The 27171-nt window shown below is 41.8% G+C and overlaps 1 protein-coding gene across 2 annotated transcripts in view; it reads right to left on the bottom strand.

The window, feature by feature from the left end:
* The window catches only part of ARHGAP10 (Rho GTPase activating protein 10), a 421521-nt gene that overhangs the window by 284788 nt on the left and 109562 nt on the right, over positions 1-27171 (bottom strand). The window contains exons 6-9 of one of the 2 annotated variants that reach the window (XM_073576246.1): positions 22881-22991; positions 14561-14665; positions 3969-4098; positions 3696-3802 (exon numbers count right to left, since the gene is read on the bottom strand). In XM_073576246.1, coding sequence (XP_073432347.1) covers positions 3696-3802; positions 3969-4098; positions 14561-14665; positions 22881-22991 — 453 coding nt within the window. The remainder of the gene's footprint in view (positions 1-3695; positions 3803-3968; positions 4099-14560; positions 14666-22880; positions 22992-27171) is intronic. The other variant, XM_073576247.1, reaches the window with a different exon arrangement.

Genomic DNA, 27171 nt, shown 5'->3' with positions numbered 1-27171 from the left:
ACATGTTCTTGCGGCGACGCAATCTTGAGTATCGTGAAATCTCGCGAGATTTCGCCGACGCCATTTTGGATCCCGACGGCATCCACGCCGGCGACATGTTCTTGCGGCGATGCCATTTTGGATCGACAAAATCCCGCAATACTCAAGATGGCGTCGCCGCAAGAACATGTCGCCAGCGAGGACGACGTCTGGATCCAAAATGGCGTCGGCGAAAACTCGCGAGATTTCGCCGACGCCATTTTGGATCCCGACGTCGTCCACGCCGGCGACATGTTCTTCCGGCGACGCCATCTTGAGTATCGCGGGATTTCACGATACTCAAGATGGCGTCGCCGCAAGAACATGTCGCCGGCGTGGAAGGACGTCTGGATCCAGGATGGCGCCGGCGGAAGAAGATGTCGGGGATCGTGGAGCAGCGGCGATGACGGCGTGAGTAAGAGAGACGGAGTGAGAGAAGGGGTCGTATGTGGAGTGAAGGAGTGAGTGGACGTGAGTGGAGATGGTGAAAGGTGAGAGGAGTGTGTGTTGAGGAGTGTGTGTGTTGAGGGTTAACATGGCAAGAGGTGTGATGCTATCGCATCCTCCCGATGCGATAGCATCGGGCCATAATCTAGTTAAAAATATGTTGCTAGACCTCAAAATAGCAGTGCATGCAAGATGACCCAGGAATCTCACACAACTGGAAGAATTTTCTTAGGAAGAATGAATGAAAATCCCTCAAACAAGAATTGAAAGACTCTTGTCTGGCTACAAAAGAATATACAAGCTGCGACACCTGCAAAACGGGGTGCTACTTACTAAGTACTAACCATGCAGGGGGACGAAACTTTTGCATCGGTTCATTTTCATTTTTGTAATTTTTAAAATGTAAAAGATGAAAATATATTTGGGGGCCTAAAATACAAAGGAAATGTGTAATTTTTAACTCGAGGCCTTTTAGAGATTGTCATCTTCAACTTGCTTAACAGTTCACAATATCAGTCATTTTGACCAGGGGTGCCCAAACTTTTACATGCCACTGTATGTGCATTTGCACATAGTAAATGTTAAAACAAGTGCACAATGGTATATACTGTACATACACAGACATTGTGTATGCAGGGGTTGCAGGTGCAGGGGTTGCAGTCACATCTGATCCCTAAATCCTGAGGGTCCAGATGATCTGTATGAAAACACCAATAACTATTAGGGTAAGTTCACACAGGGCATTTTTGCAGCGTTTTTTTGCTGTGTTTTTTATGCTAATTTTCAGCTGCTTTTTTCATTAGCAGCAAAGCCTTTGAGATTTCAGAAATCTCATAAACAGTGGGTTTTTTTTGTGATCAGGATTTTGTGCTTTGCAGCGTATTTTAGACATACAGCATGTCACTTCTTTCAGCATTTTTCACCCATTGACTTGAATGGATGGTGAAAAAAACACTGCAAATACGCTGGTTGACTTTTCTTGCAGCGTATTTGCTGCAGAAAAGTCAAGGACAGCCGGATGTGACATCACTCGGGTCTGCTACATCTAGATGGCAGGCTGAATGATGATTCCATTCAGTCTGTCATCCAGCAGATCGGACCCAAACCCCATTCACTTGAATGAATGGGGTTCGGGTCAATACAATAGTGTTTGACACGCTGTCATATGCATGACAGAGCGGCAAACACCGCTTCTGATCAGCAGGGAAATCATCCTCGCCGGTCAGAGAGCCGCGGTTCCCACGCTGTCAAAAGACAGCAGGAGCCTGCAGCTGTGATCAGAGGTTTACCAGATGATGGGACTACTGCTCCCATCATTTGGCACCTACAGCTGCTAATTGCAGTGAGAGCTGGAGCGGCGGATGGGAGTATTCATCTGCTGCTAATGCGCTGCATATAAAAAAAAAAAAAAAACAGCGTGGGATCACCCTTATTTATTGAACCAACCAGACGAAACTTACAGCTGGGGGCTGCAACCCACAGCTGTCAGCTTCAGCAAGGTTGGTTCTCAAGAATAGGAGTCCCCACGGTGTTTTTTAATTTTTTTATTATTATTTAAATAAATGATTTTAAGAAAACGGCGTGGGTCCCCCCCATTTTTGACAACCAACCTGACTAAAGCTCACAGCTGAGGGCTGATATTCTCAGGCTGGTAAGGGGCCACTGATCTTGGCCCCCCACAGCCTAAAAATAGCAGCCCACAGCTGCCAAGAAAAGGTGCATCTATTAGATGCGCCTATTCTGGAGCTTTGCCCGGTTCTTCCCACTGCCCTGTAGTGGTGCAAGTGGGGTAATGAGGGGTTAATGTTACCTTGCTATTGTTAGGTGACATTAAATGGCTTAGTAATGGAGAGGTGTCAATAAGACACCTATCCATTACTAATCCTAGGGTTGCTAAAAGGGTTAATAAACACACAATAAGAATAAAGTCTTTTAATGAAATAATACACTACACATTTTTCCCATCTTTATTAAACTGCTATTCCAATATCGAAGCCCTCGTTCGCCTACAAAAAACTTAAAATAATAAACCAACAATATCCATACCTGTCCGGCGTATACTCAAGTCCCATGGCGTATATTCATCTCAGGGGGTTAATCAGTTTACAACCGGGAGTGGTGCTAATGCGACTGCTACCGGCTGGAAACTACTGGGGAATGAATGAGAAGCAGCAGGCGCAGGCTCAGTGAGTAGCGGTGACGTCACTCAGTCTGTGCTCGTAGCCGGCATGAACTCCTGTGACCTCAGCTCCGTGGGAAAATGACAATGCTGAGGTCACAGGAGTTCTTGCCAGTAGCGAACACAGACTCAGTGACATCACCTCAGAGTCTGTGCTCGCTGCCAGCCTGACCTGAGGTGAAATCTTCATCGTGGGAAAATGACAGTGAAGAGGGTACCTCAGGTAATCCATCCATCCATCCCATCAACCATCCCATCCCACCATCCATCCATCCATCCCACCATCCATCCGTTTTTGAGGCAGCTTCTTCACTGCCAAGAAATCAGGTTTTGCTGCAGGAATAAAAGCAGCAAAAACGCCCAGTGTGAACTTACCCTTAGGGTCTTTGCACAAGTTGCAGCTTTGTCGCATTTTTTCATCACGTTTTTTTCTGCATGGCTTTGTCACAAAGCCTGAAGGATTCCTAGCACCATATTTAAACCTGCAGCATGTCAACTATTTCAGTGTTTGTGCTGCAGATTTCTACTTTTCAAATAAGTGGGGGAAAATCTGCATGTATTTTATGCTGCGTTTTTCCTGTCAAGAGAAGCACAAATTTCTGCAGCAAATGCTTAACGTGTGCACATAGCCTAAAAGACCTATGAGAGTTGGGAGCCCTGTTGGAGATTTTGCAATGGGGCCCTTGAGTCTTGAATTACGCCAATGCACACCACCAATGTGTCATGGAATACTAGTGGCTAAACCAGCAACCTCGCGACCGCTGCTAGAGACCAAAAAGCCTTCCACATGCACCTTGCTTTTACCTGTGCAGACTTGAATGTATTTGTGCTTTTATTAATTCATAAAATTAAAGATTTTCTGGTCCTAATTTGTCCAGTCTGGTTGTTTTTCCAAAATTGCACCACTATAATTTAATATTATACATACATTTTTAGCAATGAAGCTGTAAATTGTTCAGGGAAGAGAAGCAGCGATGGAGCTGCTTATTATTTTACAAGCTGCACTTAATATAAAATGAAAAAAAAAACAAACGATTTTTCTTATACTCACTATTTTCCCTCCTGATCTGTGTTCATATGGAAACATAGAAAAGGTCTTGGAATCCTTCTTATACATGCAGTAGTGCTTCACCCAGCTGGAGCCAAACGGGGCAGGACCTAGATAAGAAATAAAATAGATACAAGTATTGATGACGATGTGATTATTTGACTAAACAGATTCTAGAACTAAAGTGACAACTAAATATGTTGGCCATGAGCTAAAATGAAGATAAGTTACAGAAGAATGTAATATTGGCTGCACAGGACTGGCAGCAAGGCTTACGTTTCTCCTGGACATACAGGTAGCCTTCCATTGTAAAAGGGCTAGCTCGTTTGTGCTCTTGTGGCCTTTCTCGGATCTTTCTCATTAGCTCTTCAACTTCGGATCGTGTTCCTTCAAAACGATTTCGGGTCTAAAGTACCAAAAGCAAAAATATTTTAAAATTTGAAGACTTATATAAATAAAATCACTGCAAGAGCACTACTGTTGAATCATTTCGACACAGGAATAAAGGACTGAGCCACAGAAGAAATGTTGATGCAATAATCATATATATCTATTCTATTATTTCTAAACACTGTTTTTTGGTGATTACTTTGCATCTCCGTTCATACTGCACCCACACACACAAAGAATACACCATTTGAAAGGTAAACTTGCCCCCTCCAGCAAGAAAATAGCCAAACAAACCATACATCCACGATTTGATCACAAAATACAGTTTAAACATTAATTTTCATAAACCTGCAGCAAGGAAAAAAAACCTGGCAACACAGTACCCCAAAGCACACTACCACAAAGCTGCTTACAGACAACACAAACAAATCCAAAACATTTGCCTTGGGGGTTTCCAGCCTGCCTAACTGCATGCCCAGCCTATTTCAGGCAAATTTGTTGTGAGTTAATTTTCCCCTTCACTACTGAAGCCCGAGGAACTCCCTCTTCTGGTAAAGAAAGGTAGTGATCCTGATTATCAAACACCTGAGTCTGATGATGATGACTGGCTGAGTGGAGTTACTGACTGGATATAAGGCTGCCGACGCCCTTCTGCCCTGCGGGTGATTTCTCTGTGGGATCCTTGGAGACCAGTCTGAATTCCTGCTCCTCTAAAGCTAAGTTTTCTGCTCGGCCTTTTGCATTTGTGCTTAGACTTTGTTTTGCTTTGTTTTTCTGGATTTCTGCCATTCCCTGCTGGGGTGTGCTGAATTCCTTTAGCTCTGTCTTCTGAAAATACCTGAGTGCTGATTTAGTTTTTGAAGCCTAGCTGCTTCAGGGTCTTTTTCATATCAGCTTGTTGGCTTATGTCTTTGATAGGGTTTTGGTAGATTGCAGACAGCAACCTTCCTTTCCTGTTCTGTTTAGCTAGCTTGGGCCCCATCGTTTGCTCAGCCTATCTTTCTATCTGTGTGAGTGTTTTTTCATCTTGCTTCACCGTCATTATATGTTGGGGGCTGCCTTTTACATTGGGGTCTGCTCTGGGGCAGTTTAGATTTCCTTTTCTGTCTTTAGGCTATTTAGCGCTCCGGCTGTGATCGAGGGGTCTAGGGCATCGTAGGAACCCCCCACGGCTACTGCTAGTTGTGTTGATAGGTTCAGGAGTCTGCAATCTGATAGTTGCCAACTTCTCTGGTTTTCTGGACGTAGCTTCTATTTTTGTGTCTGCCTCCTACGGTGACTCAATCATAACACAAATTGGAGGATTGCACACTTCACTGCAGGTGAGTCACATATGCAACACATTTGTAAACATGCACATGTAAAACATGCTCATTGAATTGCACACTTGCTCTGTTCATACTCCACCCACACAAACAAATGATACACCATTTGAAAGGTCAAATTACCTGCAAGTGGCAGCACACTACCCCAAAGCACACTACTACAAAGCTGCTTACAGACGTTACAAACAAATCCAAACATTTGCCTTGGGGTCATTCCAGCTTGCTCAAGTGCTTGCCCAGCCTATTTCAGGCACATTGGAGGATTGCACACTTCACTGCAGGTGAGTCACATATGCAAACACATTTGTATACATGCACTGTTTTTTCGGTGATTACTTCACCCCACACACACAAATGATACACCATTTCAAAGGTAAACTTGCTCCCTTCAGCAAGAAAAGAGCCAAACAAACCACACATTCATGATTTTATCACTAAACACAGTTTAAACATTCATTTTCATAAACCTGCAGAAAGACACAAAGACCTACAGGTAGCACCTCAACTGGAAGACATTTTTTGGCCTCTACTTATCAAACCAATTTATTGTATTACCAATCTACATATATAAATACCTGTCTGTGTTCATCATCTCATGAAATACATTTACATTTGACCACCTTGCTTTTTCTGAAATTGCCTGCACCCCTAACGACCAATGTGCGAAAATTTCGCACGAGCAAACATATTATATATATATATATATATATATATATACACACACACACACATACACACACACACACACACACACACACACACACACACACACACAGACTGTATATACATACATACATACATACACACACACACACTCTGCATATCACCCCAAAGACACCATACCAACAGTGAAGTTTGGAGTTGAGAACATCATGGTGTGGGGCTGTTTTTCAGCATACAGCACCGGGAAATGTCATGTAATTGAAGGAAAGATGAATGGACAATTGTTACGAGACATTCGTGATAAAAACCTGCTGCCATCTATCAGGATGATGAAGATGAAAAGAGTGTGGAAAGTTTCAGCAATACAATGATCCTAAACACACAGCCAAGGAAACCCTCAATTGGTTTCAGAGAAACAAAATAATTCTGTAAGAATGGTCAGACAATCTCCTGACCTAAATCCAAGAGAAAATGTATGGAATGAACTAAAGCTCAGAATTTATACAAGGAGCCCACGTAACTTTCAGGATTTGTAGTGTTTGCGTGGAAGAATAGGACAAAATCACACCTGAGCAATCCATGCAACTAGTTTCGCCATACAGGAGGAGTCTCGAATCTGTCATCATCAACAAAGGTTTTTATGTGAAGTATTAAAGAAATTTCAGGAAGCATGTTCAATACTTTTTTCCTGTGCTATTTGTTATTATTACTACACAATTGATGGAAACTATGGTTTGATTTCTTTGCCTGTATGAATTGGATGGGATGTAACCAACAACTGGTTTGATAGCAGCTTTAGAAATAAATTTTCCTAGGAAACATAAAGATATGTACAGTATATACACACAGTCATGGACGAAACTGTTGGCACCCCTCAAATTATTCCAGAAAATAAAGTATTTTTTCCCAGAAAATTATTGCAATTACACAGGTTTTGTTATACATTTTTATTTCCTTGTGTGTATTGGGACAGTACAAACACACAGAAAAAAAGGGAAATTGGACATGATTTCACACAAAACCCCAAAAATGTGCAGCACAAAATTGTTGACATCTTTCCAAAATTGTGGTAAACAACTTTGTTTCAAACATGTGATGCTCATTCAAACTTACCTGTGGCAAGTAACATGTGTGGGCAATATGAAAATCACACCTGAACCAGATAAAAAGGGGAGAAGTTGACTCAATCTTTGCATTGTGCGTCTGTGTGTGCCACACTAAGCATGAAGAACAGAAAGAGGATAAGAGTATTGTCTGAGGAAGAAAATTGTTGAAAAATAATCTCAAGGTTACAAGTCCATTTCCAGATATGTTGATGTTCCCTTGTCCATGTTACGCAACATAATCAAGCAGTTTACACAACCCATAGTACAGTGCTAATTTCCTTGGACGTGGATGGCAGAGAAAAATTGATAAAACAGTTGCAACGCAGGATAGTCCGGATGGGGGATAAGCAGTTCTAATCAAGTTTCAAAAAAATTCAAGCTGTCCTGCAGGCTTAGGATGCATCAGTGTCAGCGCAAACTATAAACATTAGATTGAAACGCTATGGCAGGAGGCCAAGGAGGACCCCACTTCTGACACATAGACATAAAAAATCTAGAGTGCAGTTTGCCAAAATGTACATATATAAGCCAAGATCCTTCTGGGAAAGCGTCTTGTGATCAGATAAGCCCAAGATAGAGCTGTTTGGCAGAGCACATCATTCTATTGTTCATTGAAAATGGAATGAAGCCTACAAAGAAAAGAACACATTACCTCCAATCACATATAGTGGAGGCTCTAGGAAATTTTAGGGTTGTTTTGCTGCCTTTAGCACTGCTTGCCATGACTGCGCAAGGCATCATGAAATCTGAAGATTTCCAAAGGATTTTTGGTCACAAATTATGTCCAATTTGACTTTTGTTCTGTTTATTTGTGCTGTTCTAATACACATAAAAGAAAAACAAGTGTATAAGGCTGGTTTCACATTAGCGTTTTTTTTGCGCAGCGCATCCGTGCGCATGCATCATGCGTACCTATGTTTAACATGGCGTACGCATGGTCTTGCATTTGCATGCATTCGTCTGCGTTTTCGTGCGCATGCGTTTTTTCAAGGTATGCGTCTAGACGCGCCAGACACAACCTGTTGCTTTTTTGGGTCTGTCCAAAGGCGTAAAAAAAAACGCATGTGTTCGCTTGCGCACGGAATGCGCCATAACCCATTACAAATCTATGGGAAAGCAGGCGTGCGCATGGACATGCGTATGCCTGCGTTTGCGTACGCGTGCTTTTTACGAGTAAACATGGGTAGACACTGGTTTGACACCTAGAGAACGAATGCGCATAAAAAACGCAAGCGCATGCAAAAACGCATGATGCGTTTTTGCATGCGTTTCTAATTGCGCACGATGCGCAGCGCACAAAGACGCTAATGTGAAAGTAGCCTAACAAATTATGTTGTGAGGATACAGAATTGTATCTGAATTAACCAGATGTCTATTTTCAGCAAGCCAATAAGAATAGACTTATCCCTATGTTGACTTTTGAATTTATGTGTTTCTTTCTGGTTGGTCAAGAAAACAGACTTTTGCTTGTGTAAGTCTATAATGTTGACAATTTGTTATGACATATTGTGCTCTTATCCAGGATGACTAGTGATGCTGCCGATATACTAATTACACATTGTCCAAGCCAGCCTGTTTGTTGATATTTACAATACAGGAGGAAAAACTATGCAAATAGATTACCATTCTTACTCTTTATCTGTGAATGCTGGTTTGAAGGATACTTGTTAAGTATAAAAAGAGGTTATATGCCTCTGTATGAAGAGACAGAGAGGGAGCCAGAGATATTCAGTCAAGACATCCACACATCCAAAGAACCAAACTCTCTACAGGACAGCAGCCGAGACATCATGGCTTCATCACGAGGGACACAGGTTTGCCATTCTACAGGATGCCTGCTTAGAGGACCACGGCTCCAGCTACAAGAATACAGATCTGCTCCGTTGACCATTGCAAATCCATGGATACCAAGAATGGGACCAGCCTGGCTCCATGGAGATGTTTGGAGAAGCCAGGTTGTGACCCTCTGGTCAACTGGCCTTCTCCCTCAATGATCTTTCAGCTTCCTAAGCTTGTCGTTACCTTTTCTATGTGCGTGAAACAGGTGGGGTAGTCCACCCTGGAAGCTGAAGACATGTTGTGACCCCCCCCCCCAGGTCAACTTGCCTTGTAGGGACTGTCATCTTCCTACGCTTGTCGTTATGTCTTGTCTGTGTGCGTGCCACAGGTGGGGTAGTGGGCCCTGGAAGATCTGAAGTAACAGCTGCTATTATCTTGATAAATCAGCAGAAAAGTGAGACTCTTAATGTGCACCATGTTGGGTATTTTCTAAGGCTATGTGCACACGGTGCGGATTCTGCTGCGGATCCACAGCGGTTTTGGCCCTGCGGGTACACAGCAGTTTCTGCTGCATTGTACAGTACCATTATTTCCAATGGTAAAACCAAAAACGCTGCGCCCATGCTGCGGATTTTTCAGCGCGGATTTGCTGCGGCTTACAATCCGCAGCATGTCAATTCTTTGTGCGGATTCCGCTGCGGTTTCACAAGGTATCCATTATGAGGTGTGAAACCGCAGGTAAACCGCAGGACTTTTGACCTGCAGATTTACCTGCGTTTTTTTACAAATCCGCGGGGACAAATCCGCAGCTCTCAAAAGTACGTGTGCACATAGCCTAAGTGTTATCGGCCAGTTTTGTTGTTCTATAAAGTATTGCTACATTGTTTTACCCTCACCCTGTGTTATCTGAGGAGCATTATGCCAGTGGAGAAAAGAGAGCGGGCATCCAGTGGGACGATCCCTGGTGAATGCAGTTTTAGCTAGCGGACCTGGGCGCTCAACGACCCCCCGTGTCTCCACACATGTATAATTGCAATAATTTTCCAGAAACAAATCTCAAGGGTGCCAACACTTTCGGCCATGAAAGTATAGTAAAAACAAATGCATGCAACACTCCAATGCAAATGTTACCACCCTCTATCAAGTTTCTGTAACATTTTTTAACATTCTTAACATTTATTCTGTGGTGCGGTCCATCATTCATGTGTCCACACGATTCAAATTTGGCCCCTTTGGCGGATCTGAGATGATCACGTTATAAGTCAATAGGGTGCAGCAGTTGTTTGTTGTTCAATGAATTAGTCAAAGATCTAATTTAGAAGTTTTTCTTCTATGACAGAATAGAAAAGCATAATTGACAATGCTGATATATGAAAAAATGGCGATTGAACTTTCCTCCACCTGTCAGAAATACCTCAGCTACAAGCATCAGACCTCTTCAATAAGGTATGCCCTTTACACTGGTGACAAATCCATTGGAGGCCATATTTCATGGTTCAAATATAAAACACAATGCCAGGACTGAGTGTGCGTCTCCTGACCCAAATTCATAGCCATCATCCCTAGAACTGCGATCCATATACAGACTTTGAAATACGGCTGTTTGAACCCGGCCCCAAAAAATGTTTTTAAAAAAATAAATAAAAACACGTCATAAAAATACATGGGCGTTGATATTGCTGCTCTTCCAGCATAGAAATTCTCATGGCAATATTGGTGTTGTATCTGCAATGCAAACTTTTTGTACCAATGTAAAACTTCCACTAGGTGGCAGCATGGTTCCATGTATATGCTTCTATTTTTTTCTCTCTTTGATAATCGCTATAGAATGCTATGAAGATCCACACTGGATTTACACAGCACAGTTTATAGGAAAAATTAAGATACAATATAATAAACAATTCTCAGAATACATACTTATAAAGGGATTGTCTGGATAAAACAAGTTATCACTAATCCACAGGATTGGTAGGGATTCAAGCGTATCGATCAGTAGAATGTTAATTATGCAAATTGTCTCTTCAGAGAGGAAGAGGACTAGAACTCTAGTGCCACCTATTGGAGGTAGCAATCCTAAAAGTCAATGTTGACCCTTTAACGAACCTAGTTGTATGACTTAGGATAAAAGCCAAGCCAGAATCTCCATTTGCAGACACTGTGTTTCAGGGTACTGCCCCTCATCAGTGCAAAGTGGGAGATCTGGTTTGGCTGTGAGAGAGGAGTCTGACCGATATCCAAGAAGTATCATTTCTCCTTGCGGAGAATGACATGCTGCTAAGCATGTCGAGGTGAGGAGACTTAAAGCCGCAATGCTCCTCTGGGAAATATGCTAATTATGCAAATTGTCTCTTCAGAGAGGAAGAGGACTAGAACTCTAGTGCCACCTATTGGAGGTAGCAATCCTAAAAGTCAATGTTGACCCTTTAACGAGCCTAGTTACATGACTTAGGATAACAGCCAAGCCAGAATCTCCATTTGCAGACACTGTGTTGCTGGGTACTGCCCCTCATCAGTGCAAAGTGGGAGATCTGGTTTAGCTGTGAGAGAGGCTGATCAGTAGAATGTGGCACATAATTAATCCTAATAAAAACTGCCCTTTTCATTCCCTCTGTAACTGCCGAGGGTACCACTGTGAATTTTCCGCAAGTCCCATAGAGAATAAATCTGACCAGCCACACAATCTTTCAGTGAAGAATTTGCATGCTCAAAAAGGGAACCTTTAACCTCAATAGGATGTAATTTCTTTTAACCGGACAATACCTTTAAAAAGGAAACCATGACCAGAAAATAACTTAAATTAGGTTTTTGAGTTTTATATAAATTTTAAATATTTGGGGCTTCTGTGTGAAAATTGTTTCTATACCATAATATTATGTATAACATTTATGTCAAAAGCTTGGACACCGGTTCATTCAATGGTTTTCCTTCTTACTAGATTCAGACTGAAGGCACCAAAAACAAATCAATCAGAATGTTTGCTAGACCTTCTATTTCTCAAAGTAATTCCTTTCACTCTGATGACAGCTTAACACTCCCCTGCTATCCCATCAAGCAGCCTCATCAGTTAGTCGCCTGGAATGTCATCTGATGCAGCATCCTTCCCGCTCCTTATTAATCACATGGCCCTTACATACCTTGGATGTGTGTTTTGGGTCATTGTCCTGATGAAACAAAAGTTATGGTCCCACTAAGTGCCATGTAGATGGGACAGCCCATTGTTGTACAATGATGTGGTGGCCATGGTGGATAAAAATATGCCTTGAATTTGGAATAAAATCACCAGTGTCACCAGTATATCTACACTTCAGAAAAGCATTTGATAAAGTAGCTAATTGACAAGGCTACGGTTAGGTGGATTCATAACTGGCTCAGTGATTGTACTCAAAGAGTGATGATAAACAGTTGCACATCAAATTAAGACGAATGTTACACGTGGAGTACCACAAGGTTCTGTCCTGGACCCAGTGTTGTTCAACATTTTTATAAATGATCTAGATAAGGGAAATTAAGGTAAACTAATCAAATCTGCAGACTATGTAAAGCTAGGAGGGATAGCCAACACTAGAGAAGACAGAGGAAGGATTCAGAAGGATCTAGATAAGCTTGAACAATGGGCAGCGACTAACAGAATAGTATTTAACAGGGAGAAATGCAAGGATTCTACATCTGAGCAAGAAAAACGAAAATTACATTTATGGAATGGGAGTAAAAGAACTAAGCAACAGGACGTGTGAAAAAGACTTGGATATACTAATAGATCACAAACTGCACATGGGTCAACATTGTGAGGCAGCAGCAAAAAAGGTAAACACAGTTCTAGGATGTAATAAGAGAAGCATAGAGTCTAGATCACGTGATGTAATTACCCCCCTCTATTCCTTCTTGGTCAGACCTCATTTGGAATACTGTGTCCAGTTCTGGGCATTACATTTTAAAAAAGACATTGAAAAACTGGAGCAAGTTCAGAGAAGAGCTACCAGGATGGTGAGCAGACTGCAAAGTATTTCTTACCAGGAACAGTTAAAGGATTTGGGAATGTTTACATTGCAGAAATGAAGACTAAAAGAAGACTTAACAGCGGTCTACAAATATCTGAATGGATGTCACAGTGTAGAGGGATCATCACTAGTCTTATTTGCACATAGAAACACAAGAAGCAAAGGAATGAAACTGACAGGGAGACGATACACATTAGGTAATAGAAAAAAAATTTGACAATGAGGGTGATCAATGAGTGGAACAGGCTGTCACGAGAGATGATGAATTCTCCTTCAATGGAAGTCTTCAAACAGAGGTTGGACAGACATCTGTCTGAGATGGTTTAGTGAATCCTGCATTGAGCAGGGTGTTGGACACGATGACCCTGGAGGTCACTTCCAACTCTAACATTCTACGATACCAGCAAAGCACCCCACGTGATCACACCTCTCCCCTACATGATTTACAGTGGGCACATGTGGAAACCATCCACTAACCTTCTCTACGTTTTGCAAAGACATGGCAGTTGGTACCAAAAACCTCTAATTGTAACCCATCAGAAGACAACACAGATTTCCACTAATCTAATGTCCAGTCCTTGGGTTGCTTGGTCCAAAGAAGTCTCTTCATTTTTGTAGTCCTCAGCAGTGGCCTCTTTAGAGCAATTCGACCATAAAGGCTAACTTCTTCTAAGTCTCCTTTGGACAGCTCATGTTGAAATAATTCAGTTACTTGAGGGCTATGCATAATTTATGAAGCGGTTTTCTGAGGTGCTGCCAATTTATTTTCTGAAGCTGGTAACTTGGATGAACTTATCCTCTGCAGCAGAGGTAATTCTAGTCTTCCTTTCCAGGGTCAGTCCACAAGAGCTAATTTCATCATAGCGATTGATGGTTTTCTTGACGGCACTTTAGGATACCTTCAAGATTCTAGCAATTTTTTCAGACTTACTAACCTTCATTCCTTAAAAAAATGGACTGTTGTTTTTCTTTATCTAGTTGAATAGTTCTTGCCATATTTTGTCTTATAATAGTTGTGGATTAGGACTCAGCACTATATGCAGCTGTGCAGGATGGTCACAAACACTTTCTAAAAGCTGGCGAGTCCACAAATGAACTCTTGACGAGGCAAACTTGTTCATTGGAAGCTATTCCAGGTGACTATGTGATAAAGGTGATTGAGAGAATGCCAAGGATATGTAAGGCGGTCATCAGAAAAAAAATAAGAGGTATTTTGATAAATCTAAGGTTTATAAACTGTGGTTTGTTTCACACGTGTTTCTTCACCCTCTTGTATCCAAGTGTGTTCCCTAATGGTTTTGCTGCATTCATTCTGAATCTGCAATATGAAGACTCCAATAAGAGAAAAAAGCCACTGTATGAACAGGTGTGTAGAAATTTTTGATCAGTACTGCATATCTACAGTATCTACACACACAGACAGACATAATAATAAGCTGTACAGTGAAAGACAAATGGTTGCAAACAAAAACATCAGGCTTATTCATAAAAAAACAAAAAACTTAGAGAGGACAGAACCCTGCTCTCTGGAGCTTACAATGTCAGAGGTAACAGTAAATAAATACCATGTATATATGCATATATCCTAATAAGACAACCACACTCACATTCTGAATGTTAATTTGGAGCTCCAGTTTGTAATGGTTAAAATCTTTTGCAAGTTCATATCCTTGGTGATAGAAGGTAAAGATTCCTTGGAAAAATGACAGCATCTATGAAAAAAGTAAATGTCATTAAATATTCAAGGAACAAAAATTAGCAGCACCAGAAAGTTCATAGAAAATATTCAATAAGTCAAAATTCCAACTAATGTAGTAAATAAAGCAAAATAAAGATATGAAAAAACAATTAGAGTTATTACCATTCATGGGAAAGATGAGAGAAATCTAATATGGCGACCAATACAGTACTTGTACATGCAGTTACCCAGATCTTTACTCATTCATATCGGAATTCATTTAATCACAAGTTTTCTACATATTAATGTCCGTATACTTAGATTCTTCCTAGTTCTACAAGTATAGCAAGCTGTCTGACAATCAGTAGGGCTCATTCATACGCACTTGAAACTTCAAGCATTATAATGGCTGTTTTCATGCATTTGCTTGTACATGTCCTTTCCTGGTATATTTGAAGCCCTGTAGAGCAGTCCATGGACAAGAAACAAACCATTTAAAAGATAAAAAAAATTGGTGTATTTTCAGTAAAAATGCCTCTGTCATCTTCAAATCGAAAAACAAAGCTTTCATGAGTTGGTGCTTGAGTAGGGTCCTACCTTGTATAGCAATTGTACAGAAGAGTCTGCTACTCAGTCAGTTGCAAAGAAAATATATTTGACTTTTGAAAAATAATTCACAAATACTAGAAAGGTATTTGTCACTTAGGCCAGGGTCAGACTTGCGAGAGCCATGCGAGAAATACATGCAGCCGCACACTCCGGTCCCGATTGCCGGCGGCAGTGCCGGGTATTGATGCGAGAGACTCACGCGAGTTTCTCGCATAGCTCTCACAAGTGTGACCTCGGCCTTAAAGTGATAATCTTTATTAGTTATGCCTATTCCTATATAGCGCCATCATATTCCACAGCGTATTACAGACATCATCACTGACCCCACTGGGGCCCACAATCTCAATTCCTGTTCAGTATGGTTGTTGAATGTGGGAGTAAACCCACGCAATCTCGGGGAAAACATATAAACTCCTTGCAGATGTTGTCCCTGGGATCGGACATGAACACCAACCTTCATCAGTCCATCAGATTGTAGGGAGGATTATAACGTGGACAAAAAAATATGGCCAGACACAACAAAAATGCTGTGTACGTAGAGTTCGCAAGATTTTTTTATAAACTTGAAAGTAACATCTATCTGCAGAGATATTAAATAAGAAAAAAAAGTGAGAAACACAAAACGAGAACACAACTGGAAAGGGAGTCAAGGTAATGTCAACGTGAAACCAGCCATAGGAATGCTATTACAGCTCCCTCAAGGTGTGTCAGTCCGCTATCCGGAAAGGCAAATACACTTTTTTCCTTGGTCCCAGCTTTACATAACTTGCCTCATTTGTCAATCAAGATATGGCAAATGTTCTGACACCAGTTAGGCTATTAAAAAAAAAAACGCAAACAGGTGAGCATTGTGAAAAAAAACAAACCATCCCTCAGATTGTTAGAAAGAATTAGCACAAAACATTAATACTACATCATCAGTGAATGTGGAGAGACACATAACCACTTCTGCTCTCCTGTGTATATAAATAATCAGTGGAATCATTTGGGGTTTTTTTTTTCCGAAAAAGGTACAAAATCCATGGGTCTGGATACAATTGCATACATCAGTTGAAAAAAAAAAATGTAGTCGCCAACTAGTTGGAGGAGCATAATGGAGATGGCTTTATTATCCAGTCATAGATATGAGATGTATAAAAGGGTAGAAGGTGAAGTAATCTGATAAGTATTTCTGCAAAAACAATAGAGGCAAAAGTATGTGCACTTTAGCAGTGGAAAAAAAAAACCCGACTACAGCTACAAATGTGTATTCACACATATGTAAAAGACAACACAACAGTGCGTGTATCCAACAGTGCTGGGGAACCAGGCAGAACATGACAGTGCATTTTCAACCCATGTCCAAGAGATGACACGCAAATTTATTAGAATGCAAAAATTAAAGATATTATAGGAGTATAAAATATATATATATACATACAGTACAGACCAAAAGTTTGGACACACCTCATTCAAAGAGTTTTCTTTATTTTCATGACTATGAAAATTGTAGATTCACTCTGAAGGCATCAAAACTATGAATTAACACACGTGGAATTATATAATTAACAAAAAAGTGTGAAACAACTGAAAATATGTCTTATATTCTAGGTTCTTCAAAGAAGCCAACTTTTGCTTTGATTACTGCTTTGCACACGCTTCAAGAGGTAGTCACCGGAAATGGTCTTCCAACAGTCTTGAAGGAGTTCCCAGAGATACTTAGCACTTGTTGGCACTTTTGCCTTCACTCTGCGGTCCAGCTCACCCCAAACCATCTCAATTGGGTTCAGGTCTGGTGACTGTGGAGGCCAGGTCATCTGGCGTAGCACCACATCACTCTCCTTCTTGGTCAAATAGCCCTTACACAGCCTTGAGGTGTGTTTGGGGTCATTGTCCTATTGAAAATTGAAAAATAAATGATGGTCCAACTAAACGCAAATGGGATGGAATAGCATGCCGCTGCAAGATGCTGTGGTAGCCATGCTGGTTCAGTATGCCTTCAATTTTGAATAAATCCCGAACAGTGTCACCAGCAAAGCACCATCACACCTCCTCCCCCATGCTTCACGGTGGAACCAGGCATGTAAAGTCCATCTGTCACCTTTTCTGCGTCGCACAAAGACACGGTGGTTGGAACCAAAGATCTCAAATTTGGACTCATCAGACCAAAGCACAGATTTCCACTGGTCTAATGTCCATTCCTTGGGTTCTTTAGCCCAAACAAGTCTCTTCTGCTTGTTGCCTGTCCTTAGCAGTGGTTTCCTAGCAGCTATTTTACCATGAAGGCCTGCTGAACAAAGTCTCCTCTTAACAGTTGTTGTAGAGATGTGTCTGCTGCTAGAACTCTGTGTGGCATTGACCTGGTCTCTAATCTGAGCTGCTGTTAACCTGCGATTTCTGAGGCTGGTGACTCGGATGAACTTATCCTCCGCAGCAGAGGTGACCCTTGGTCTTCCTTTCCTGGGGTGGTCCTCATGTGAGCCAGTTTCTTTGTAGCGCTTGATGTTTTTTGCCACTGCACTTGAGGACACTTTCAAAGTTTTCCCAATTTTTCGGACTGACTGACCTTCATTTCTTAAAGTAATGATGGCCACTCGTTTTTCTTTACTTGGCTACTTTTTTCTTGCCATAATACAAATTCTAACAGTCTATTCAGTAGGACTATCCGCTGTGTATCCACCAGACTTCTGCACATCACAACCCCATTTAGAAGACAAGAAATCCCACTTATTAAACCTGACAGGGCACACCTGTAAAGTGAAAACCATTTCCGGTGACTACCTCTTGAAGCTCATCAAGAGAATGCCAAGAGTGTGCAAAGCAGTAATCAAAGCAAAAGGTGGCTACTTTGAAGAAACTAGAATATAAGACATATTTTCAGTTGTTTCACACTCTTTTGTTAATTATATAATTCCACGTGTTAATTTATAGTTTTGATGTCTTCAGAGTGAATCTACAATTTTCATAGTCATTAAAATAAAGAAAACTCTTTGAATGAGAAGGTTTGTCCAATCTTTTGGTCTGTACTATGTATATACACACACACACACATACACACTGCTCAAAAAAATAAAGGAAACACTTAAACAACAGAATATAATTCCAAGTAAATCAAACTTCTGTGAAATCAAACTGTCCACTTAGGAAGCAACACTGATTGACAATCAATTTCACATGCTTTTGTGCACATGGAATAGACAACAGATGGAAGTTATTGGCAATTATCAAGACACCCTCAATAAAGGAGCGGTTCTGCAGGTGGGGACCACAGACCACATCTCAGTACCAATGCTTTCTGGCTGATGTTTTGGTCACTTTTAAATGTGGTTGTGCTTTCACACTCGTGGTAGCATGAGACGAACTCTACAACCCACATAAGTGGCTCAGGTAGTGTAGCTCATCCAGGATGGCACATCAATGCCAGCTGTGGCAAGAAGGTTTGCTGTGTCTGTCAGAGTAGTGTCCAGAGGCTGGAGACGCTTCCAGGAGACAGGCCAGTACACCAGGAGATGTGGAGGGGCGGAGGGCAACAACCCAGAAGCAGGACCGCTACCTCAGCCTTTGTGCAAGGAGAAGCTCTGCCAGAGCCCTGCAAAATGACCTCCAGCAGGCCACAAATGTGCATGTGTCTGCACAAATTGCTAGAAACCGACTCCATGAGGATGGTCTGAGTGCCCGACGTCTACAGATGGAGGTTGTGCTCACCACAAAAAAAAAAGAAAAATTTTTCTACACCATTAAAAGATTATCATAAATAATCTGTTCACTGCATTGGATGTGTTGATACCAAATATGTCCAGGTTATTTACTGGTTCATTTTTAAAAAGCGTTCTAAAGGGTGATTATTTACTGTTTTTCCCAATTTTTTGTGTAACTAAATTGCTTGACTTTATTTTACCTCTAATATACAGGTATACAGAGATATCTTTATGGCCTAGTACAATATTCCTGTAAAGAATACACTATATTTAGCAGTGCAGCCTATGGCTCATTGCCAAAGCTCTTGCCTGCCATTCAGAAGGTTGAGAGTTTGAATGCTGGGACTGGCCAGATTTCAAAAACAAGAAAATAGTTAAAGGGTTATTCTCAATTTACAGTGGCTATGGAATGTATTCAGACCTCTTATATAGAAAGGTCTTATATAGACAGGTGTGTGCCTTTACAAATCAAGTCCTATCAGTTTAATTAAACACAGGTGGACTCCAATGAAGGAGTAGAACCATCTCAAGGAGGATCACAAGGAAATGGACAGCATGTGACATAAATATGAGTGTCTGAGCAAAGGGCCTGAATACTTATGTCCATGAGATATTTCGTTTTTTCTTGCAAATTTGCAAAAATGTCTATATTTCTGTTTTTTTCAGTCAAGATGCGGTGCAGAGTGTACATTAATGAGAAAAAAAAATGACTGCAATGAAACAAAGAGTGAAATCGTTTAAGGGGTATAAAAATACTTTCCATACCCACTGTATGTCTTATACAGCCCCTCAGTCTCCTTCACTTCCTTGTTGTGCTCGGGCAGGCTATCCTTGAGCAACGTTTCTGATCAGTAGTTTTGTCATTCTGCTGAGCTTCGGCTACTGGGACACATCAATGGTCGGTCACTGCTTGATCAATAGTCTAGGTATTTAGTCAGTATTTAGTCAGCCACCAATGGATAATCCAAATGCTCTCTAGCGAACTTCAGACGGGCCCGGACATGTATTGGCGCAGGTGGACACGTCTGGCACTGCAGGATCTAAGTCCCTGGCGGTGTAGGGTGTTACTGATGGTAGCCTTTGGTACGGTGGTCCCAGCTCTATGCAGGTCATTCACTAGGTCCCCCATGTGGTTCTGGGATTTTTGCTCACCGTTCTTGTGATCATTTTGACCCCACGGGGTAAGATCTTGCGTGGAGCCCCAGATCGAGGGAGATTATCAGTGATCTTGTATGTCTTCCATTTTCTTATTATTGCTCCCACAGTTGATTTCATCACACCAAGCTGCTTGCCTATTGCAGATTCAGTCTTCCCAGCCTGGTGCAGGGTTACAATTTTGTTTCTGGTGTCCTTCGACAGCTCTTTGGTCTTCACCATAGTGGATTTTGGAGTGTGACTGCTTGAGGTTGTGGACAGGTGTCTTTTATACTGATAAGTTCAAACAGGTGCCATTACTACAGGTAATGAGTGGAGGACAGAGGAGCCTCTTAAAGAAAAAGTTACAGGTCTGTGAGAGCCAGAAATCTTTCATGTTTTTAGGTGACCAAATACATATTTTCCACCATAATTTGCAAAATAAACATCTTGCCAAATCAGACAAGGTGATTTTCTGGATTTGTTTTCTCATTTTGACTCTTAGTTGTGGTCTACCTATGTCAATTACAGGCCTCTCTCATCTTTTAAGTGGGAGAACTTGCACAATTGGTGGCTGACCAAGCCTTTTTTTTCCCCACTGTATGTTTGTATGTGAGCAATGAATGGGAGAACTTCTCTAGAAACTTCCAATGAAGTGGAGGTTCGGAGATTGTGATTTTTCAGGACTGATACCTAGTGATGAGCAAACCTGCTCAGATAAGGTGTTATCTGAGCATGCTCATGTTCTAACCGAGTGTCTTTGGAGTGCTCAAATATTATGCTCTAGTCCCCGTGGCTGCATGTCTCACAGCTGTTAGACAATCGCAACAAATGCAGGGATTGCCCAACAGCGGCGAGTCATGCAGCCGAGGGGACGAGACTTGAACATATATTTCTTGCATGCTGAAGAAACTAGGCACAAGCATGCTCGGATAACACCTTATCTGAGCACGTTCGCTCATCACTACTAATAATCGTTCCGGACCTGAGAGAGAGGTAAGAAGCTAACAGTAGTATAGAGATAAGTGGGCTGAAGAGAGGTGATTGGTAATTCAGGCTTTATCTCCTTGGCCTGTAATGTAACTGCAGTGACACTGCATTCTCAGTCCAGGCTTTAGTGCTCGGTCTCCTTAGAAACACGCTGTACCCTGTGCATGACAAAAGCTCTCATATCAGGATAACCACAGCAGATAGCATGAAATATATACTCATGTATAAGCCGAGATTTTCAGCACATTTTTTCGTGCTGAAAATGCCCCCTCTCGGCTTATACACGAGTCATACGCCAGAAAGCTGGCAGGGGAGGGGGACTGGGGGGAGAAGAAGACATCATACTCACTCTCCTAGCGTCTGCATATCAGGCTCTGCTACATCTCAGTCCCGGCGTCTGCATCTCTCTTCCGGTCTTCTTCCTGTGCGGTCATGTGACACCGCTCATTAAAGTAATGAATATGGTCACGTCTCGACTCCCATAGGGGTGGAGAGCATATACATTATTTTAATGAGCAGTAACAGAGAGAAGCAGACGCCTGGACTGAGATGTAGCAGAGCATGATATGCAGACGCCAGGAGGGCAAGTATGACTGGGGGAGGGCGAGCCAAGCCATATTAACCAGTCCCCGTTCCACTGCTGTGACATTCAGGTCAGAGGGCGCAATGACGTGTTTAGTGCATGCCCTCTGCCTGAACAGTCACTGCAGAGAGCCGGCGACGCTGAGGAGCAGCGGGCAGCGACGACAGGAGAGTATGCATTTTTTATTTTTTTTTTTAAATCGCAGCAGCATTATATGGGGCATATATTAATATGGAGCATGTTATGGGCCACCATTAACCTTTGTGCAGCATTATATGGGGCATATATTAATATGGAGCTTCTTATGGGGCCACCATTAACCTTTCTGCAGCATTATATGGGGCATATTTTTGTATGGAGCATTTTATGGGGCCCATCATGAACTTCACGGAGCATCTTATGGGGCCCATTATGAACTTTATGGAGCATTATATGGGGCGTATTTTGTATGGAGCATCTTATGGGGCCATTATTAACCTTTGTGCAGCATTATATGGGGTGTATTTTTGTATGGAGCATCTTATAGGGCCATCATGAACTGTATGGAGCATTATATGGGGCTCCTGATTCAATATAGATATTCAAAATCATTTAACCTACTGATGTCTCAATTAATTTTTTTTTATTGGTATGTATTTTTATTGTTGAAAGTTACCAGTAGCTGCTGCATTTCCCACCCTCGGCTTATACTCGAGTCAATAAGTTTTCTCAGTTTTTTGTGGCAAAATTAGGGGCCTCGGCTTATACTCAGGTCGGCTTATACTCTAGTATATACGGTAAGTTTGCAACTGACTTGCTTTTTCTGTCTAGTTAATGTTACCACTTTCTTAACATAATACCACCCCATTAACTATAAATAAAAGCATAGTGAGGACATTGGTGGAAAGGCCACCTGCATCAGAGAAGGAGAATCTACAAGGGGAGAAATTGGAACAACCACAGCAGCGTCTGCGCCACCTGCAATATGAAAGGGCCCCTCCCATGGGCCCCTATGCTGCACACGTGGCGTGTCTGCCCCTGACAGTACTTTCCTACCAGTCATGGTCTATGCCCCGGAAACCGTACCGTGCAAGCCTCAGAGATAACATCAGAACGGAGTACAACATTTTGTATTACTTGTTGCTACTTTTCTTTATTTATGGACAACCACTGTAAGAGCTGCAGTACGACTGTTCTCCTGTGATTTGCTGGCAGCAATGACTATGTACAGCGTGTCACAGACCATTTATGCTCTCTATGCCAATGTATTCACTTACAGGTTCCACAAATTCAAATTTTTTCCTCTCCTGGATTTCTTGCAGTTTACATACATATTCTAATGACAGCTCGTAAAAATGTTGCCGATTCTGCTCCACTTGGACATCTGCCTAAATGAGAGAGAGAGAAAACAGCTGCATTTAGCTGAAGAATAACGGCACTGTACATCTCATGCCATACCCTGTAAGGAATAGATCCGTGCTCCCTTTGTAAAGGAAGTCAAGAACTTTTGAGTGCAGTATAAACATTTCCTATCATCAAGAAACTAAAACACTATATATGGATTTAACATACACAGTATCAGTTCAGACATGAATTAGAAGACAGACAAACAAGACGTCCAACATGTGTATTCAAAAAAAAAAAAAAAAGTGCCCTGATCTGGATTTCGGCTGGAGTCTTAGGAGACAGACCACCACAAATCTAGAAGTTATCACCTATCCTTGTTATTGGAATACCCCTTTAACTCCGGCATAAACTTGGAATATAAACTGATATATAGGGTAATTTCACAAAACCAGAAACTAGGAAATTCTAATTAAAAAATAAAGTTTTCAGCACATCTCCTGATCTGTCTTCCGAAATATTATCCACCCTTACAAGTAAATCTTAAACACATGTTTATCATTTTCGGATATTGAACAATAATTGATAAATTTGTTAAATTATCTGGTGCATTTGGGTCTAGAGAAATAGAAATTTTACTCTGCCATGAATAATTATACTCCACTGACGAAAATGACCATGCTGTAATTCGAGAAATCAGAAATGGCAAATATTTCAGTAAAATAAGTGTCTCCTGAAGACCACGTCTACCGGTGCCCATATTCCTGGAATCATAAAGACTTCATTGTATGCTGCTAGCGTGTTCCATGGTGAAGAACCCCTCTATGACAGGGAACAGAGAACTGTACTGTTTGCCACATGGGGTTTTATTGCCTTCCCCTCGATCAACATGTTAGGGCAAGTTAGGATAGGATATGGGTTGAACTAGATGGACTTAAAATCTTCCTTCAACCTTAATAACTATGTTACTATGTACTGTCAAAAATACAGCTGTGGCTGTGCTGGACCCAGCAATGCACAAATGAAATGGAAAGCTACTACTCTGATGTGCTAATTGATTGATGAAGGCTAAAGAAGTTTGATCTGAATCAACCTCCTGATCACAAAACCGGGATTCTATTTAAAAGGGAATCTGTCACTTGATTCATGCTGTCCAGACAGCGGGCACCATGTACCTGAGCACAACTGCAGCTACCGTATATACTCGTGTATAAGCCGACCCCCCCTAATTTTGTCACAAAAAACTGGGAAAACTTATTGACTCGCGTATAAGCCTAGGGTGGGAAATGCCGAAGCTACTGGTAAATTTCAAAAATAAAAATGAGTGGCCCCGTATAATGCCGCACAGTGAGTGGCCCCGTATAATGCCGCACAGTGAGTGGCCCCGTATAATGCCGCACAGTGGGTGGCCCCATATAATGCCGCACAGTGAGTGGCCCCATATAATGCTGCACAGTTATTGGTGGCCCCGTATAATGCTGCAGAGTGAGTGGCCCCAATGCATTCTCATATTGCACAGGTAGTTAAGGTAATCCAGTCACTTAGCTGCTGCCGCTGCCTCAATTAAAAAGAAAAAAAAGCCTATATACTCACTTCGTCGCTGCTGTAGCTGCTGCTCTTCAGCGTTGCCGGCTCTGCAGTGACTGTTCAGGCAGAGGGCGCGTGCTAACTACGTCATGGCGCCCTCTGACCTGAACGTCACTGCCAGAGGACGTAAGACAGCAGAGCGATGCACAGCGGTGGAACGGGGGACAAGTGAATATGGCTCCCCCCGTCATACTCACCTCTCCTGGCATGTCTCTGCAGCCCCCGTACTTGTTCCATGTTGTCGGCGCGCTGTTCTTCCTGCAGTCACGTGGTACCGCTCATTAAACTCATGTATATGCGCATATTCATGAGTTTAATGAGCGGTACCACGTGACCGCTGAGAGCAGGAAGAACAGCGCGCCGACAACATGGAACAAGCACGGGGGGCTGCAGAGACATGCCAGGAGAGGTGAGTATGATCTCCGACACCCCCCGCTCCCCCTCCCCGGCCGACCCCCAGTATATGACTCGTGTATAAGCCGAGAGGGGGACTTTCAGCCCCAAAAAATGGGCTGAAAATCTCTGCTTATACGCGAGTATATACGGTAAGTATTTTTTTCTTTGAAACACTTTTGTTTCATATAATATATAGTTTACAGGGGTATTCCCATCTCCAAGATCCTATCCCAATATGTAGTAGGTGCAATAATAATAATAATTTTAGCAAACACCTCAAATCAGAAATGTTGTATAGTTCTTCTAATTCGCTAGGTCTCTTACCGCATGTGCAGACATTGCAGGACCTTAGTTATCCATGGTTATGACCACTAGCAACTAGATTACTGTCACTATATCAGTGGTTGTTACCATGGATACCTAACATCCTGCAATACCTGCACATGAGGAAAGAGACAGCAAATCAGAAAGACTATACTACATTTCAAATTGCATATATTTGCAACTCTTATTACACCTACTACATATTGGGATAGGATCTTGGAGATGGGAATACCCCTTTATGGCAAGGGTTACAGCACCATATTTTCTCTCATCCCAGAGACTTGGGAAAATTATGCTAATCACACTCTGATTAAACTCTGATTTTATCAGTTTTTCTCAGATGTGGAGAAAATGGAAAAAAAAGTCTCCATTCTGACAGTCCGTCAAAATTGCACTGCACCAAGACGTCATCTGAGAGCGGTCCGATGTTTTCCATGGTTTCATTGACTTGCATGGCAGAGTGTGATCTGAATATCGAATGCAAATCATACTTGCTGAATCTATCCTTGGAAAAAATAATAAAATCAGATATGTGCATGGCCCTATAGAATAATATTGGTCCTAGTGGGATCCGATGTTTTATCGAATTGCACTCAGATCGAAAATACAATGAGGTATGCCAATATTTTGTATCAGTTAGGCTGATTTCACATGAGTGTTTCAAAAAACTGTCCTGGAAAAAAAAATATATATATGATTTTACATCTGTATTGTCATTCATTTTTATACATCAGCAACTATTAAACTTTACACGTACAAATACAAAGTATCCGTAAAAATTGAATGCTATATGGATAATTTGTATGGGATTTTATTGTATGGGATGAGCACCAATAAGACTTGAATACGCAAATCTCATCCGAAATACGTAGAAGACTAGAGCATGCGGTGATTTTTTTTTTTTATCTAAGTAGCCAACTCATCACCAAGCTCAGCTCCTGGCTACAAACTCTTCTACAGTGCAGAGACACGTGAAGTCTTATTTGATTGATCAGGGAGTTTTTGTGGAAACTATTCCCAGTGCTATGAAATCCTAATGCTGGGAGACAGAAGAGAAATAGCGGATTCTCTCTTTTCTCTGGTGAGATGACCTTGTCTAAGAGGCCAGGAACACATCCTTTGCTCATTTTCTCATACATTCCTCCTTAGTAGTCCCGTTGGAAGAAGCAAAGTTGTATGAAAATAACCTCTCAAGAGAATGAAAGACGGCCAAGAAAAGCATTTGTGTTTTCAGTATTTCAACCAACAAGATAACCATCTTCCATTAATACAATGACGTGTGGACAGCAGAGAATACCCATAGCACGCTACCCATGGATAGAAGAATGACCATCAGCCATGTCTACCTGTACCCGCTGGACTTCTATCCCCGAACTCTCCTTCCTCCCAAATGTGATACCTAGATGTGTTCCATGAATAAAGCAGACTATATAGTGCAGCACCGTTAATTACTGAAGAATGATGTAGAGGTTCTTGTGTCCATCAGGTTTAGGGTGTCTGCTATATGGATTCCTCCTCCCAGTCTGATACGGTTCCCTTGATGCAGGCTACGTACCCCATAATGTCTCTGGCTATAAAGAGGGGGCAGAGTATCATGGCATCGACTGAAATACACTGATGGCATAGACAAGAGCTTGGCAATCTGCAGTATGTGTACTGTACTTGAGCAGGTATGTGCCGCTACCTCAGGGGGTATGCCAGGAGTACATTCATGACTGAGACAACATCAAGCAAACTTTCAATGTGAAAGAAGAAGTTTGCCAGCTTTTAAGGGATTCCATCAGCAGGTTTTTGCTACTCCATTGCAGCATAATGTAGAGACAGAGATCCGGATTCCAGTGATGGGTCACTCACAGCACTGTTTGCTGTAGCTTTGATGAAACAACTGTTTTATCAGCAGATCATCATTATAGGACT

Source organism: Dendrobates tinctorius, unplaced genomic scaffold (assembly GCF_039654945.1).
Source record: "Dendrobates tinctorius isolate UK_male_01 unplaced genomic scaffold, ASM3965494v1 ptg000008l, whole genome shotgun sequence".
NCBI lineage: Eukaryota > Metazoa > Chordata > Amphibia > Anura > Dendrobatidae > Dendrobates > Dendrobates tinctorius.
This window is presented reverse-complemented; position numbering and strand designations above follow the sequence as displayed.